Below are 17,678 nucleotides of genomic sequence, written 5' to 3' on the forward strand. Positions count from 1 at the left end.
TCCATTTTAGCTGCAGACTCTAAAAGCAGACCGGAGAGAGCTGCCTCCTCCACTACTTACTCACAGCCTTGGAGGCCCAGAACCCCCTCCCATCCCACCTAGTCTCCTTCCATTCTGACAAGCCAGAGCTTTGAGAGCACAAGATTCCGCTTCCTTGTTTTCCAGTCAAAGCAGGAGCCAGAAAATGAAACAGGAAACAGAGCGGAAGAGGAGGGGGGTGGGTAGTAGAGAAGGAAAGGAAGGAGAAATAGCAAGAAAGTAGAGCTGAAGATCTGGACAAAGTTCTACCTCTAAAGGGTGACAGTTGAGCTTTGAGCTTTTAAAAAAAAATTCTGACTTGTTACAGGAGACCCCTGTCCTTTTTACAAATAGATTTTTGAGGGAATTTGTTGTGGACAGAGGGAAACTTTAGAATGCATGTCTTCTTCTCTCGTGAATTCACAAAGGAAGAATAGTTCGTTTCTCAGTTTTGTCTTTGCAAACAGAGTGCTACTTGGAGTCTCACAGACTTCTAGAGATTCAAGGCACAACCTCAGGCCCCAGTCACGAGTGTGCCCCACAGCTCTGCCGATTCACTCACTTGCCTCTGGAGCTGAGAACAAGTGTGTGTTACTGAAAAACCTGGGGGAAGACCTTCCAAGCTCCATTTTCCCCCTTCTCCTCCAACAAACCACGACTAGAATGTGATTTATCCGCCTTACACACAACAAATATCCGAGGGCAGTTTAGGTATCAGTGCCTGAAATGAGCTGGAAAGAATCAAAAGATACAGTCCCTGGCCCCCATAGAACTGATGTGGGCTAGTTGTCTTTGCCCGAAGAGATAGCAACCATCCCTTTTGTTCCCACCCACATTAGTAGCTGTTGCGGAAGATAAACCCCTCCCTCAGGCAGGGCTGTGGCCAGAGGCTAACCCAGACCCTAGCTTCGCTTGGAGGGCGGATAACTGAAACCACAGAGGGCTTTGGAATCCTGAGAAACGAGAAATGCACCAACGGAGAAGGATTTATTATCTATTTCCTTTAGGGAGGGTGCAAAGTTGTTATAAGTTTCCGTTACAGGGGTACCAACTGGCCGCTCCTCCCTTAACAGTTTTGTCGAGTTAGCTTCTTTTTTTCCTTCTTTTTTGGCCCCACTTCCTCCGAGAGAAACTGCTTGAATGAGGAAGGAGAAAGGAGTCCCGGGGGGCGTTCTCTGAAGTTTCCCTTACCACCCTCATGAGCCACCTGAGGTGCAGCTGAGGACTGAAGCAGGGTAGAAGGTCCCCAGCAGCTGGAGGAGGGGAAAGTCAGGGGGAACCCCCCACTTTCTTCACACCCAGGACGCAGTGTGCCGCTACTGGCCACAGAAACCCCAAGAAGGCTTTTCTTTCTATTTAGAGAATAGCTATTGTGTGCCAGGCCCTGTGCCGAGCTGTTGCTGTCCGACAGCAGGGCAAGCGGGGCTCTGGCTTCTGGGACGAGGCCGCGGGGCAGCCCCCAGAACTCCGAAAGCCTCGGCCCACTGGGGAACTCAGTGGATGGTTGCGGGATGGAACTGGGGCAAGAGCACCGACTCTGAAACAGCGGCCTCGGCTACTGAAGGAGGCGGGAGGGGCTTGAGAAGCAGGTACTCTTCAGGTGTCACCAAGGCGGGAAGGTGCCAAGACGGTGGGGCGCCAAGGCCCAGGACTACACCACCCCCAACCCCCGCTCGCCCGGAGTCAACATGGCCGCCGCGGAGGGGGGCGGGGCAGCTCCGACTCCAGAGCAGGAGCGGGGCGGGGCCGCCATAGGCAGAGCCAGTGCGCAGGCGCGGCTGTACGGGGCCCCGGATGGAGGAGCTAAGGTTTGGGTCCCGCCTGGGAGGTTGAGACCCGCAGGCCCTGGAGACCCAGGGCCAGTTGGGGAGCGTGGAGTTTTGAGGGAAGGGGAGTTGTCAAACGGAGGCCGAGGGTAATAAGGCGGACGCCGCGGAGAAGCGAGGGGCCCCGCCCCTCCGCCATAGCGGCCTCCCGGCTCCGCCTCTTCCTTTACAGCCTCCCGCCCTCCCCTGTCTTCCGGCCCTGGATCGGGCCGGGCCGTACGGGCCCCTTCGGGAGTAACTCTGAGCCGTGGCCTCAGGGGAGAGGAGATGCCCAATCCCCTCTTGGCACTGTGTCCGAAAGAAAAGGGCTAGAACCGGCTTCGGAGCCGGCTGGACTGGGCAGAAGGCGGCCCCTGCTTCGCGGCAGCCAGCAAAACCTCTCATCTGAGGACCGTGGATCAGAGCGACTTTCCCGCACCACAGGGAATGTTATTCTTAGCCAGAAAGTCCAGGGCTTCTGTTCAAAAGGTTTTCCTATGTACTCAGATAGGGTCCTCGCTGCTTTAAGCATATCAAGCAAGAGCAAGTCCTGGGCTCGGAGTTGGGAGACCCGGGTTTTTAATCCTGGCTCTGAAAGACCACATCCTCTTTTTTTTTTTTTTTTTTTTTTTTTTTTTTAAGGTGGGGAAGGTAATTAGATTTATTTATTTATTGAGGAAGTACTGGGGATTGAGCCCAGGACCTTGTGCATGCTCGCATCCCCTTTGGCAGGAGTGAGAGCTGGTGGAAAGACTGTGAGGTTACCGACGCGGGGTGGGTGCGGTGGGGGGACGACATTCTCCTTAAATACAGCTTTGGGTGTGCCACTCAACCCCAGTGAGCCTCAGTTTCCACATCCATAAAATGGCGATGGTAATTACACAGGCCTCCCAGGGTCTAATGAGATCTCTGGTGTAAAAACTCTGGAAATTTTTATTACTCACCTCTCTAGGGCGTATTTATCTCATGGGAAACTAGAGTAAGACTAGTATCCTGCCAGTTCAGAGTCCGTGATTTCTCGTAAAGGGGTTGTTGAAAAGTGAGGCCCGCAATTAGCTGAGAGGGAGAGCTCACTGGTTTTATTTTGTTTTCACTTGGTTTACCTGTAAACTAAGTGTAGGCTACACGTCTGTGGTCGCTGGGGCTAGAGCTTGACTCTGGAGAGAGGAAAGGAAGAATGGAAGCCTGGTGAAGAGGCAGAGGTGGGTTACGAGCTTTTCTGTTCCCAACTCTCTTCTGCATGTGGGTGGGAAGTGAAGGAAGGGGGAAAGTGAATTCACCATAGAATAGAGAACCAGCGGCCATGTGAGGTTGGTTGTGCCTGTTTCTACGATGCCTCTCGATTCAGCGAGTCAGATATTGGGAATTGGGAAGATTAACAAACTATCGCTGTTCTCTGGGGATTTCAAAAGCGTGCCTTTGAACTGAATTTTGATGAGCAAACCGGTGTGGCGTTGGCGGCCTCTCCCTTACTTCAGGCCTCCTGGTGTTGGAGTAAGCAACAGGCGCCCCCTTGTGCTGAGGAAAGAGAACTGTTGCTTAAGGCCAGTTTTCTGGAGAAATATTTTTTTGTGGCTTCTATGACTTTGTTGTTTTTGCTCTCAAAGATATGGTGGGAGGTATACTTGGAGCAGTGATTTCATATCTAGAGCCCATGAACTGGTGAAGCCATATCCATCCAGTTCCTGCTGCTTCCACTCAATCAGAACACAGGCTTAAAATCCCTATAATACTAGGCCCTGAGGGTATAGTTGGGAGCAAGCTAAACAAAGTCTGTGTCCTCACAAACAACTTTTCAAATAAGGCAGAGTGTAATGAGAGCATATCACATAGTCTAGTGAGGGTCAGAGAAGTATTCCAGAAACAAGTGATACCTAAAGGCTAGATAGGTGTTAGTCAGATAAGAAAGAAAAGTCTTCCAGCCCTGCCTATTAATTTCTCAGTTTAAATATTTTTTCTTTTAGGGATAGCTCTTCACCCCAAATTGATAAGCTGCCTCTGATGCTCTTGCACTCCCTTCTGATTTTCGATTGGTTAGGAGCCATTGCTACTTCTTTGAGCCCAAGGGATTATTTTCAAAAAAAAAAAAAAAAAAAAAAAAGCCTTAAAGTACATTCTTTTCCTCCAGAAGGCTTTGCAATTGTTTATACATTGCTGCCATTCCAACAAAGAGATGGGAAATAACAATTTTCTCCATCCCTAGTAGTCGATTCTATCTTCCCCTTAAGTTTGTTTTAGCAATGTGAGTGGTGAAGAAGTCCTGCTGAGTGGTGGTTTTCTTTTTCTTCTCCACTTAATTTAACAGACCAGCTGAACACACATCAGAGAGCTTAACTAGAGTGTGTAGTCATTATGGTCTTCCAGTTCAGTTCTATGCCCCACTTTTGGGACTCTGGTTTGGGACCTAGTTTATTATTCTGGGCAAAAGGAAAAGGGTGCACATCAAATAATAGCAACCACAGTATGGATTTGGTAGCACTTCTTCACACTTTAGTCCATCTCACCATCATGACAGTTTTGAGACAGGCAAAATAGTCTGATCCCATTGTATATATAAAGAACTGAGGCTCGGAAGGACCAAATGACAACTTGCAGGACTTGAACCCAGGTCTTTAGTTCCTGCACAGGGGCACTAAACAAGCTTTAAAAGGTTTTCTGTGAGGTTAGCTTTCCAGCTTCATCCCTATCTGTGTGAGACTTTCCCCATAAGAATCTAGTGCTTTAGAATGACACCAAGTGGTCCCATCTATCTTCAAGATACTTTTCTCTCATCTGGGCAGTTAGGTGTTTAAGTTTGCTGTAATAATGCTGAAGAGGGTGTGGGATTCTATGAAGAATGCTTTCAGGAGTTTACTTTCTGCCTGTGTATGACATTTCCTCCTTGGGTTTTGGAATTTAGAAGCCTGAGGGAGCTCAGTCCTGGTAGCGGCACCCCTGAATTCCTGGTGGTGAGAGTATGTGGCCCTTGGACCCATCCCGGAAAGAGGTGCTGGGGTTTGCAGTCAGCTGCCGTGTCCTGACTCTGGTACTGCAGGTCAGTCTCTGATCTTTTATCCTGAACACGCCATTGCCACCTGACTGCTCAGAATAGGCCTCACTTCTTCCCACTTCCCAGATGTGCCCCTCCATGTGGTTGGAGCCATAGAGTTCTAGGCCTGAAAAGTGGATAGGACTCATAGAAGTGATCTGTTAGTCCCTTATTTTGCACATGAAGCAGCTGAGGCCCCAAAACATTAAATGGTTTCCTTAAAGTCACGAGGCAAGTTAGAGAAGAGCCAGGATCAGACCCCAAGTTTCCTTACTCCTGGTCTAGAGGTCTTTCCAACAGACCATGATGTTCTGTAACCAGAGATGCCTTTAGGGTATGACAGCTCAAAGCATTGCCCTGGTCCCTTGACCAAGAGACTGAGCACTGTTGTCGGTGACTTGAGTGGGAGAAAGGTGGCCTGTCCTGAGACCGTCTGTGTGTATTCACTTAGTCAGCAGTGTCTCCTACGTTTCCCTCAGCTGTCTCCCTTTCTGTCTTACCCTACACAAGCCCCAGAATGCATTTGCCCTTTGCAACTCCCTTTACCCTGCAAGGCTGCCCTTGATACATATTTTAATCAAATTTCACATATATATGAATTATATACAATGCCAACACAGGGCCCAGTTCTTAGTAGGTCCTCAATGTGTGTTATTGTTGACTGTATGTCAACACTCTAGGCATGTTCTATTAGTGTATTATGTGTGCCTTTTATCACAGGCACGTTCTCTCTCAGGCTCGTAGCTAGTTCCTTTGCGGAAAACTCTTTTCCTCTCTCCTCTCCAGCTACATGAGGCATAACAGGCTCTGCTAGGTCCCAGGTTTAGTTCAAAGTGTCTTCAGCTTGGAGACCAGGGCTGTTATCTGTCTGTCCCACTTGTTTTCACTGTTCAAAGTGGCCTGATAAAGAAACTGACCAAAAAGAGAAACAGCCTTAAAAATGAGGTTATATTCCTGTTGCCAGGCTATGAAAAATGACTTGATGATGGCTTTGAACCAGTATCAGCTGAGTGATTGGCAGAACTAACAGAACAGTATTCTGATTTGGCATCTGGGATAGGGTACCAGGACAGCTGGGTTCTAATTCAGATGGTGATTTGGAAACAGGTATGTTTCCTCTATATTTCACTCAGCCACCAAATTTATTAAGTTCTCTGTCTACTCTACTAAGTCTACTCTGTTCAAAGAACTAAGCTAGGTGGGAGTATAAAAAGTCACGATCTCTTTTCCCTTAAAGAGTTGACAATCTAATGGGACAAAAAGACATTTAATAATAATGCTGTTTTGTTACCCTTCCCTCCCCTTCTTGCAGCTTTAAAGCTCGTGCCATCAGGTTATATCCCCAGTTACCCTTCACTGTTGCTGTCATCTCTGTTAGTGACAGCTCATTCCTTCAAGTTTTAGCTCCTGATTCACTGTTGCTTTTTCCAGCACTACTGTTTCTTTCTTGGTGGTTTCAATATTAATAAAGCTGATACATCTGACACTGTCTCCTGTCTTTCCAGCTCACTCCCTCTAGCACCCCAGTTCTGACGATTCTTCCCCTCCCTCAGGACTTATAATCCATTGACTCTACCATCATTTCACTGTCCCTCACCCACTCATGGCTTCAGCTCCCCTTCTTACCCAGCTTAGATTCCATGGTCAAGTACAGCTCACTTGCTCCCTTCTCCCTATGTCTCATTCACAAGATAAAAGCCCAACCTTGGTCAAATTCAATTCTTTGTCTACTCCACACCTGCATCTGCCCAGAGAAAAGCACACAACTGTGCTAACTAGTCTCTTTCTATTCAATATCATTAACCCAAGTGAGTCCTTAGTGCTACCTGGCTATCTTAGTGTTTTTCCCTGGTCCAGGCACCCTCCCATTCTCTCAAATTTTTCTGCGCATCAGAATCACCTGGGAGAGCTTAAAAACAATCTAAATGCCCAGGCTGTACCCCAAAGTGGTTAAATCATTAATGCCTGAGGGTGGAGGGGACCCAGGCATCAGTATTTTTGAAAGTCCTTGGGTGATTCCAGTGCACAGCCTATTTTGAGAACTAGACTCATAGATGACTTATTTGACACGTTTTCCTTTTTGCTCAAGTCTCTAACACCTTTTCCCCAACTTGTTTTCCTGAGTGAAAATTCAGAAAAATAGAAGTAATCAGAAGCAACCTTCCTCATACTCCCGCCACATCTATCAGCATACCTACATCTGCATCTCTGTGCCTTCACTGCTGAAGGTTAGATGCATTGTCTGTCTCCTCTAAGGACAGCTCCTCCTTTGCAGCAGATTCCTCCCCTTTTGCCTGTTCCAGAAATTCTCCCCCTTTTCTCCCACATACTCAGTGATTTCCTTTCCACTGTATTATTTTCACTGGCAAGCAAATACTTACCTTTCACTTAAAAAAAAAACAAAAGATTTCTCTTGGTCCCACAATGTCATTCACCTGCTACCCCATTTCTCTGTTCCCCCTTACAGCAAAACTCCAAATAGTTGTTTGTATGTACTGTTTCTCTTCTCTGTTGAACCCAGTCCAGGCAGTCGTCTCTCTCCTCCACTCCACTGAAATAGCTCTTGTCAAAGCCACCACTGACCTTCACATTGAAATAGCTCTTGTCAAAGCCACCACTGACCTTCACATTGCTAAATCCAGTGGTCAGTTTTCAGTCACCATCTGACTTGACCTATCAGCAGCATTTAACAAAGCCAATCACTCCCTTGCTTCACTTGGTTCTGACACACCATGCTTTCCTGGTTTTCTTCCTACCTCACCAGCTCTTCCTTCTTTACCTTTATTGCTAGATCCTCACTCTCTTTTGAGCCTCTAAATGTTGGCACATCCAGGGCCCAGTCCTCAGATCTCTTCTCTATCTGTATTTCCTCCCTAGGTGATCTCATTCAGTCTCACAGCTTTTAATATCACCCATGCACTTATGACTCCCAAACTTTTATCTCCAGCCCTGATTGCTCTTCTGACCCTCAGACTCCTATGTCTCACTGCTTCAGTGACCTCTGCACTGGAACATCCAACTCAACTGAACTCATGATTCTTCCCCAAAAAGTCTGTTCTTCCTCACTTTATTAAATGGTAATTCTTCCACTTGCTCAACAAAAATCCTAGTTCTCCTTCATCCCACAGGCTCTCTTCAATGCTGTCATCCCAGACCATCGTGCAGAAGCCTTTTCTCCTCCTCGCCTTGCCCCCTCGGGCTCTGTGGACCAACTTGTGGAAGGTCTCCTGGGTGGCCTATCTCACTGGGATGCTGAACACTTCCTGTTCATTGCCGAGCATGGCTACCTGTATGAACACAACTTTGCCTTCTTCCCTGGTTTCCCCCTGGCCCTGTTGGTGGGGACTGAATTACTGAGACCCCTCTGGGGGTTACTGAACCTACGGAGTTGCCTGCTAATCTCAGTAGCATTGCTTAATTCCTTGTTCTCCGTGCTGGCCACACTTGCACTTCACGACCTGGGCTGTCTGGTTTTGCACTGTCCCCGCCAGGCTTTTTACGGAGCAGTGCTCTTCTGCCTCAGCCCCGCCAATGTCTTCCTGGCAGCTGGTTACTCAGAAGCTTTGTTTGCCCTCCTGACATTCAGCGCCATGGGGCAGCTGGAAAGGGGCCGAAGCTGGACTAGTGGACTCCTCTTTGCCCTTGCCACTGGTGTACGCTCCAACGGGCTGGTCAGCATTGGCTTCCTTGTGCATTCTCAGTGCCGAGACTTTTTCTCTTCTCTCATGATGCGGAATCCTCTAAGACAGCTCTTGAAGCTAATGGGCTCTGTGTTCCTGTCAGTGCTCACACTTGGCCTTCCCTTTGCCCTTTTTCAATATTACGCCTATACCCAGTTCTGTCTCCCGGGCTCAGCCCACCGCATCCCTAAGCCCTTGCTGCAATTAGCTGTGGACAAGGGCTACCGGATCGCAGAGGGAAATGAGCCACCTTGGTGCTCCTGGAAGCTTCCCCTAATATACAGCTACATCCAGGATACCTACTGGAATGTTGGCTTTTTGAGATACTATGAACTCAAGCAAGTGCCCAATTTTCTACTGGCTGCACCAATGGCTATACTGGTTGCCTGGGCAACTTGGACATATGTGACCACCCACCCTTGGCTCTGCCTTACTCTTGGGATGCGAAGGAGCAAAAATAATAAGAACCTAGAGAAGCCTGATCCTGGATTCCTCAGTCCTCGGGTGTTTGTGTACCTGGTCCACGCCGCAGCACTGCTGCTGTTTGGCAGTGTGTGCATGCATGTTCAGGTGAGGTGGACTCCTCGCTGGGAAAAGGTGTACGTATAGGTAAATCCTTTGGTCAGGGACAGAGAAGACAGCCAGTTTCTCCTGTTTGAGTGACCTGTACCTAATTTATTCATTCAACAACTATTTGGGGGATTTTTTGGTGTCAGACACTGGGTCAGATCACTGAGGATAGAACATGAGTAAGATAAGATTGCTGCCCTCATGGTTCTAGTGGTCAGAATGGATAGACAGAGATTTAACGGCTAAAATTATAGTATAGTGGGGTGGGAGAGGGGTTGCTGTTTTGAAATAAGTATTGGGAAAGCATAGAGGAAAAAGTAGCTAACTGGCTGAAGGAGGCGAGGAGGGCATCATATTTAGGCTGGATCTTGAAGAGTAAGAAGGAATTCCATTTAAGAAGCAGAGGAAGAACATTCTGGGCAAATGGAGGGGCTTGTGCGAAGACATGAGAGTTGTGAAAAGACCTGATTTGACTGAATTATAGGAATAAATACAGAAGATAACTCAGACCTTTCCCTCGTGTACAACTATACCCGGAATGTCTGCTTGACTGTTGACTTTCTGAGGTACTCTGAGCTCTGGTAGGTGCTCCATTTTCAGATGAGGTATCTTGTGCAAGTTCGGTTGGTGTGGGGATAGAGACCCCATCTAGGAAGGGTTTGATCAGACATTCCTGGCTGTGGCCCCATTTTCAACATAACCCAGAGGAAGTCCTTTTGTCTCCATGCTGGCCACTCCTCAGCACTTTCTGCCTTTTGGAGGCGCACTTTGACTGTAAAGATCCCTGAGCTATGTGGTAAGAGGCACAGGGGAAATAGAAAGTAGCATTCCATGTTCATAGCTGGATTAGCTAGCAGAGTAAGTGCCAGCAAAGCTTAGAGTTTCCAGGATGGATGAGGGAGGCCACTTGGAGACTTGGCTATGAACCCCTAGAGGAGGGACAGTGTTGAGCCACAGGACCCCTGCCCCTTTGCCCTCTGCTTTGCCATCCTCATGGAATGAGGGAACCACTTCAAGTTCCCAAAGTCCCATGTTGCAGCATAAAGTTAGAGTCCAGGCCCTGGGCTAAAAGTATACCCTGCAGAATTTTTAGTATTGATTGGTCTATCATGGTAATCAGTCTGTAGCTATGTTTCTTTCTAACATTGCAGCCACCTGGCTGGTGTCACACACAGCTTTAGAAGGCGGATCCTAAGCTCTGCTCAGTTTCTTTTCCAGTGTAATACATTTCTAGTCATGGAGGCATAGTTCACTGAGCAGCAGGGAAGCCCCAGGCTTGTCCAATTTGAGGCAGTGACATTCTAATAAATGTGTAAATTTCCCCCTCTTACGATCTCCAGGTTCTCACCAGGTTTTTATGCTCCTCTACTCCTATCGTGTACTGGTTTTCAGCTCACTTGCTTCAGGATCAAGAACCGCTGCTGAGATCCCTAGAGACTGTGCCTTGGAAGCCTCTTGCAGGGGACTCCCCACCAGGATGCCAGGTCCCCAGAAATTCTATCCTGGGACTCTTGTACAACTGGAAAACTTGTTCTCTGGTCACGCGATGCATTCTAGGCTACTTCCTGACTTACTGGCTCCTGGGACTGCTCCTGCACTGCAACTTCCTGCCTTGGACATGACCTGGAGTCTTAGGGGACAGGCTTGAAGCAGGTTTAACCAGGTGCTGAAAGTACAGATACACACTGGGACTGCCTGTGCTGCCCTGGAATCCTTACTGTGGCAGTTAGAACCTCTCTCTCAGAAGGTTGGTTAGGCATGGGAGAAGTGTGAGCTTCTAGAGAGCCCCTCTGGTCCTGGCTATGGCAAATTAATTTAGAGTAGTAATTATTTTCTCTGTAAATGAAGAAATCTTATTCCAAGTCTAAAGTACACCTGAATCTGCCTTGTCAGTCAATCATAGAAGAGATATTCTTAAACTTACCACTGACCCACACATAAATCTAAATGTAGATTATTTAAGTGTAAATTTCATCAAAGGCTCTAGCCGACAAACTGGTGATAGTCCACACATGATGGTGGAGGCCTGAACAGTGCAGCAGCAGTAGTAGGTCAAATGGGACCATCTTTTCTAAATGGGATGTTGTTTCTGATGATTTTTTTTTTTTGGTGACTGTTACTTACTTGAAAAATCTTACAAAGATATGCAAATTAAACAACTTCTGGTTGTATGTGCAATGAATTACCTTTTTAAAAATAATACAAATTAAGGGCTGAGACCCCACCGCATCCACATTTCATTTGGACATTAAAGGCCAATTGATGCAAATAATAATAATACAAATCACCTGGAGAAAAGAGTCATGGTAAAAACAAATTTGCATGAGGAGGCAGGAGACCTGGATTCTGGTCCTCTCAGTAAAACGTCACCTACAGCCACGTAACTTTGGGAGTTTTCAGAGTCTTAGTTACCTCATCTGAAATTAGAGGGAAATTATATTATTCTAGTGGAGAAAATATCCAGCTCTCCTGTTTTCAGCACTTAGAAGAAAGTCTCCCCATCCTCAGGTGCAACTCTGGAATAACTTAAAGTGACCTTTCCTTTGAATGAGGGGAAGCAGTGGCACGTGGCAAATAAGTCTTGTCTTATGTAAGCAACCCTACACTGGCAACTAATGGTCAGTTCAGTGACTGGTTTTCCTGCTCTGCCAAGTGCCTGTGCTTACTTGATTGGTAGGCAAGGGTCAGAAAGCCAACACAGCAGCATGAATTGATAAATTGTAGGTAAGTCGAATGAATGAATGAAATGATATCTGCCTGGCCCCCATTTGGTTATAGGCCCATCTCTATAATAGTAGTAAGATGTTGACCCCAGCTGAGCTATTTTTTCTCATTCTTTGAGCCAGGTAAGAAGCTCTGCATCATCACCACTCATTCCTTATTTGAGCCAAAAATTCCAAAAAGCAGAAACTTCAAAATAGATGAGTAATCATAAGCAGCTTCTGGAGAGCCCTGAGAATTGGAATTTTGACATGCTCCCTCTGACCGTGACAGAAAGCTAAACTTGCCAGCTGAAGGGAAGCTCCTGGCTGAGCCCCAGCACCCTCCGTTGGAGCTCCTAGTCAGCCTGGCCAATAAGCATTTCCCATCCATCGCCCCAGCTTAAGCACAGCTGAGAGAATTTGGTCCGGAGTCAAATGCTTCTGAAAATGTACACACAGATCGGGACAGCCCTCTGCCTTCTGCCAAGACACCAAGTGCCCTTCTTGGCAAAAGATGATCACCCCTGCCCTAGTGTCCCTCCAGTTGGCAGAAACTGTTCCCTCCCTCCTCACCAACAGCTGCAAATCCTGGGACTTCCACCCTGTGTGCAGAAAGAGCTGAGTTCCTGATTCAGCTCTTTATTGCAGAGGTAAGAGTGCTAGATTGTTTGCTTTCATGGATTCTCCTCTTTGCCTCTTTTTGGGGGATAATCAGGACTGATTGTTTCCCTACTGGAAGAGGTGACTCAAACGCCACAGGGTAGGGGGTGATTTCACTGCTCCAGCAGTCTCAGCTTAACCTTCACACTGGATCACATCATGCCAGAAACAAGTGATTTCAAGGACCAGAAACCCTATAAATGGGAATCCCTCCTTCTCCACTAATACCAAGGAACTAAATCACTCTGGTATTCTGCAAAGTCCATTATGGTCACAGCTGATAACAGAGCAGATAACTGAGGACCCCAGCCAGGTGGACACACCTGGTGTGACCTGCAGAGAGACAGTTTTCTCTCTGACCTTGGAGGAATCTAGTTGCTGTTCTCTAAGGATCTAAGGAACGGGATGACTTTATGGCCAGCAGCTGTCCTTTTACTATCCTATTAACAGTCTTTAATAGTCTGGGAGAGGGACATGAAGGGCCCAAGGCAGGAAGCTTCCTGTTTACCCTGAGGTCTAACAATGCTGCAGCTGGGTTGGGCGCCTACAATTTCAGAGAAAAGTCATTTCCTTCTGAGACCCAGCTAAAGCAGAAACCAGACGCTACATGTACCTAGAAGTAGATTCTTTTTGTTCTTTAATGGAGGTGGGAGGAGAGGGAGTGTTTGACATGTCTTTACCAGGCCCCCTGGAAAAAAAAAATCACTTATTTTCTTGAACAGACCCTCTCACCTTCATCTAAAAATGTATTGTGTGCAGGCTCAAGGGATTTGAAATTGGTTTTTTCAGCAATTGTTTATTAATGCCTAGTTTAGGGGAATAAAGATGACTCGCCATGACTCCTGTCGTCAAATAGCTGTCTAATAAGAGTTTTTATAAGAAACAAAGGAACATTAATCAAGAAAAAAACCTTGATAAATTCTGGGGAATGAAGAGATACTTGAACTTCTTGCTCTATATCTCTACTTGGACTTTTTGTGATGAGGATGAATGAAAGTTTTACTTGTATGCTTAGGAAAAGTGTGGTACAGAATGAGTACTTTGTAAATTCACATAAGGTGGAGATCCCTTCTCCAGCTTGGAATATTTGAAAAAAAGTTCGTACCTTGAAGGACAGGTAGGATTTGAAAGTTAAGGGCGGGGAATGAGTATAGGAGGCAGGAAACGGAACAGGACAGGGAGAGCTCAGTTTGAGTGGAAGTGAGGTATTATCATTATTGAGACCTAAGCAAGCCTTGAAATCAGCCCCAGGCCCAGCTCCCCTTGTACTAACTGTGTAAAGGTGAGCTAGATACTGAATCTCTAAGCCTCCCATTTACTCATCTGTAAAATGTGGATAATGCTGTCTACCTCACAGATACGAATAATAACATTATCTATCTCATAGGGTTGTGCAAATTAAACGAAAAGTGTTTAGAGTAGTACTGACAAAGGCACAACGGGATTTTGGACATGTTGAGTTTACAGTGCCATCAGCACGTTCACATGCCAGGATACGTGGCGCTGGAGATAAGGAGAGCGGCCAGGGAGCCATCCACACAGACATGATCATTACAGCAGCCATGATATTGGGTGTGATTAACAAAAGGAAAAGTGTAGAGAGACAAGGAAGGCCTGTAAGACCTTGGGCAAGTGAGTCAACTTCTCTAAACCTGTTTTCTCATCTCTAAAATGGGGGTGATAGCACCTACTACACAGAGTAGTTATGGAGATTAAATGAGACACTAGATAAAGCACTAGCATAGTACCTGGCACATAGTAAAAACTTCATAAATGATAGCTATTTACCATCATCATCATCATCATCATCATCATCATCATCACCATCATCATCATCATCATCATTGTCATTAAGGGACCATAAACAGTATTGGGGGAAAAGAGAGTTTCAAGAAGAAAAAATGGTTACCAGGGTCATATGCTGTTAAGGTTAAGGAAAGGATGATAAAAGCTATTGAATTTAGGGAGTATGGGTATCATTTAGGGGAGATTAACTGCTATAACGGACAACTCTCAAAACTCTGTGGCTTAATAATAAATGTTTCTTTCTTGCTTACATCATACTGTAGTGCAGGACTGGGGAGGGATGCCTGTTCCACCCAGTCATTTGGGACCCTGGCTTCTTCCATTTTGTGACTCTGCCCTCCTCTGGATACTCAGAGTCCTCTGCTTTCAGAGAGGTTTTAAGGGGCCAGACCTGGAAGAATTGTACATTACTTTCACTTTCATACCATTGGCTAGAACTCAGTCATATGGTCACATCTAACTGCAAGAGAGGTTGAGAACCAGAGTTGTCAGATAAAACACAGGATGCTCAGTTAAGTTAGAATTTTAGGTAAATGACAGATATTTTTCAGTATAGTTATGTTACAAATATTGCATGGAACATGACTTATACTAAGAAATTCTTCATTGTTTATCTGAAATTCAAATTTAATTGGGCACCTGTATTTTTATTTGCTAAATTGGCAACCCTAGTGAGAAGGGAAGTCTGGCTATAGGTTTAGGAATAGGAGAGCACAAATATTTGTGTGTCACAGTCTGCCTCAATCTCTGTCTGAGTCAAATATCTGTTCCTGTCCTTCTCACAGAGAGAACACACTCACTCCATCCCAAGGGAGATAACCCCAAATCCCATGTAGTCATTATATTCAGCTCCAAGGATCTCAAGTCAGTTTCAAATTTGGTTCCTCATGGTGATTATGAAATAAAAAGCCAAGCTATCCATACCCCACAAACAAAATATATAATGATAACAGCAAGAATAGGGTAACCTCGATACAAACTCCCATTTAGAAAAGGAAAACATGGAAGATGTATAACAGTAACTTGTTCCACAGCCTTTCTGAATCCCTAATGGTCAGACATGTCAAAGCCCTCTTCCTGGCAGGAGAAATTTCCTTGATTTACTTTGATTTATTCTAGGAGGGACTCCTTTGTTCATTGTTCTCCATTGTTCTCACAGCTCCTGGTTATGCTCCCTGGCTTGTTTATCCTTCACAGGCACATATTAGATGGGCTTTGGGGAGTATGACCTCTTTGGAGAATGCTTAGCTCTCATAGCCCACTCACTGCTGGTGCAGTAAAAGTTATTTTAAATCTTGGCCAGCCAAAGGTCTGTGTATGTGTGTAGTGGGTGAGGGGGTAAGACATACATAACATTAAATGTATCATTGTCACCATGTTTAAGTGTAAAGTTTTGTGGTATTAACTATGTCCACATTGTTGTGCAACAGTCATCACTTCAGGGTTCATCTATATTGTAGCATGTGTCAGAATTTCCTTTCCTTTTTAATGTTGAATAATACTCCGTTGTATGTATACACCACATTTTGTTTATCCATTTATCAGTTGATTGGATATACTTGGATAACTTATACCTTTTCACTATTATGAATAATACTGCTATGAATATTGGTATACAAATATCTGTTAAGTCCATGTTTTCAGTTCTTTTGGGTATATGCCCAGAATTATATATTGCTAGATCATATGTTAATTCTATGTTTTTTTTTTAAGAAACTGCCATACTATTTTCCACAGCAGTTGCACCACTTTATATTCCCACTAGCAAAGCACAAGGGTCCAGATTTTTCCACATCTTCACCAACACTTGTTATTTTCCTTTTTTCTCTCTCTTTTTTTTTTTTAATACAAGCCATCCTAGTGGGTGTGAAGTGGTATCTCACTGCGGTTTTGATTTGCATTTCCCTAATGATTAGTGATGTTGAGGATTTTTTTCATGTGCTTATTGGTCATTGCCCTTTTTTTTTTTTTCCAGAGGGGGGAGGTAATTAGGTTTTACTTATTTATTTAATTTTTAGAGGAGGTACTGGGGATTGAACCCAGGACCTCATGCATGCTAGGCATACACTCTACCACTTGAACTATAACCTTCCCCTCACCCCTGCATTGCCCATTTTCAAATTGGGCTGTTTGTTTGTTGTTGCGTTGTTGGAGTTCTTTGTATATTTTGGATATTAATCAGATATATGATTTACAAATATTTTCTCACATTCCATGTATTGCTTTTTCACACTGTTGATAGTACCCTTTGATGCACAGAAGTTTTTAATTTTGATGAAGTCCAAGTTATCTTTTTTTCTCTTGTTGCCTATGCTTTTGGTGTCATATGCAAGAAATCATCACCAAATCCAATATTGTGCAAATTTTGCCTTATGTTTTCTTCTAAGAATTTTATAGTTTTAGCTGTTATGTTTAGATCTTTTATCCATTTGGGGTTAATTTTTGTATGTGGTTTAAGGTAAAGGTCTAACTTCATTCTTATACATGTGAATATCCAGTTTTTCCAGCACCATTTATTGAAAAGACTGTCCTTTCCCCATTGAAAGGTCTTAGAGTCCTTGTCAAAATCATTTGACTATATATGCAAGGGTTTATTTCTATTCTATTCCATTGGTCTATATATCTGTCTTTATGCCAGTACCACACTGCTTTGATTACTGTAGCTTTTTAGTAAGTTTTGAAATCAGGAAATATGAGACCTTTCCAACTTTCTTCTTCTTCTTCTTCTTTTTGCAGGAGGGGGAGGTAATTAGGTTGATTGATTGATTGATTGATTTTAATGGAGGTATAGGGGATTGAACCCAGGACCTCCTGCATGCTAAGTATATACTGTACCACTGAGCTATACCCTCCCCCCTTGTTTTATTGTTCTTATTCAAAAGTATTTTGGCTATTCAGGGTTCCTTGACATTTCATATGAGATTTAGGTAATCAAAGGCTTTTTTCATTTGGGCTCAGTTTCTTTGGCAGTACAATTACCCTCAAAATATTTTTGGTGTATAAGTCAGAATTCTCCAGAGAAATACAACCAGTAGGCTATGTGTGTCTGTGTGTTTAGAGAAAGAAAGAAAAAGATTTTAATGAACTGGCTCATATGATTGTGGAGGCTGGCAAGTCCAAATCTACCAGGTAGGCCAGCAGCTGGAGACCCATGGAAGAGCTGATGTTGTGATTTGAGTCTGAAGCAGTCTACTGGTGGCAGAATTCTCTCTTTCTTGAAGAAAATCAATCCTTTTTCTATTAAGGCCTTCAACTGGTTGGATGAGGCCCACTCAATTTATGGAGGATAATCTGCTTTATTCAGAAGTCTACTGATTTAAATGTTATATCTCATCTAAAATATACCTTCACAGAAATATGTAGAATATTTGACCAAATGTCTGTGTACTATGGCCTAGCCAAGTTGACA

At 44.8% G+C, this 17,678-nt stretch overlaps 1 protein-coding gene across 7 annotated transcripts; it reads left to right on the forward strand.

Annotated features, from left to right (window-relative positions):
* The first annotated feature begins 1,423 nt into the window (after positions 1 to 1,423).
* On the forward strand, positions 1,424 to 11,279 carry PIGV (phosphatidylinositol glycan anchor biosynthesis class V). Of its 7 annotated transcripts, none has more exons than XM_032495587.1 (5): positions 1,424 to 1,607; positions 2,939 to 3,025; positions 4,723 to 4,857; positions 7,980 to 9,101; positions 10,442 to 11,279. In XM_032495587.1, exons 3-5 carry the CDS (start codon positions 4,780 to 4,782, stop codon positions 10,721 to 10,723), a joined length of 1,482 nt encoding a protein of 493 aa, XP_032351478.1. In that variant the 5' UTR covers positions 1,424 to 1,607; positions 2,939 to 3,025; positions 4,723 to 4,779; the 3' UTR covers positions 10,724 to 11,279. The 7 variants fall into 7 exon arrangements, with proteins under 7 accessions (XP_032351478.1, XP_032351479.1, XP_032351474.1 ...); XM_032495588.1 differs by having other exon boundaries at positions 2,944 to 3,025; XM_032495583.1 differs by lacking the exon at positions 1,424 to 1,607 and adding an exon at positions 1,766 to 1,826 and having other exon boundaries at positions 2,944 to 3,025.
* Positions 11,280 to 17,678: the final 6,399 nt, after the last annotated feature.

Source organism: Camelus ferus, chromosome 13, assembly GCF_009834535.1.
Source record: "Camelus ferus isolate YT-003-E chromosome 13, BCGSAC_Cfer_1.0, whole genome shotgun sequence".
Lineage (NCBI taxonomy): Eukaryota > Metazoa > Chordata > Mammalia > Artiodactyla > Camelidae > Camelus > Camelus ferus.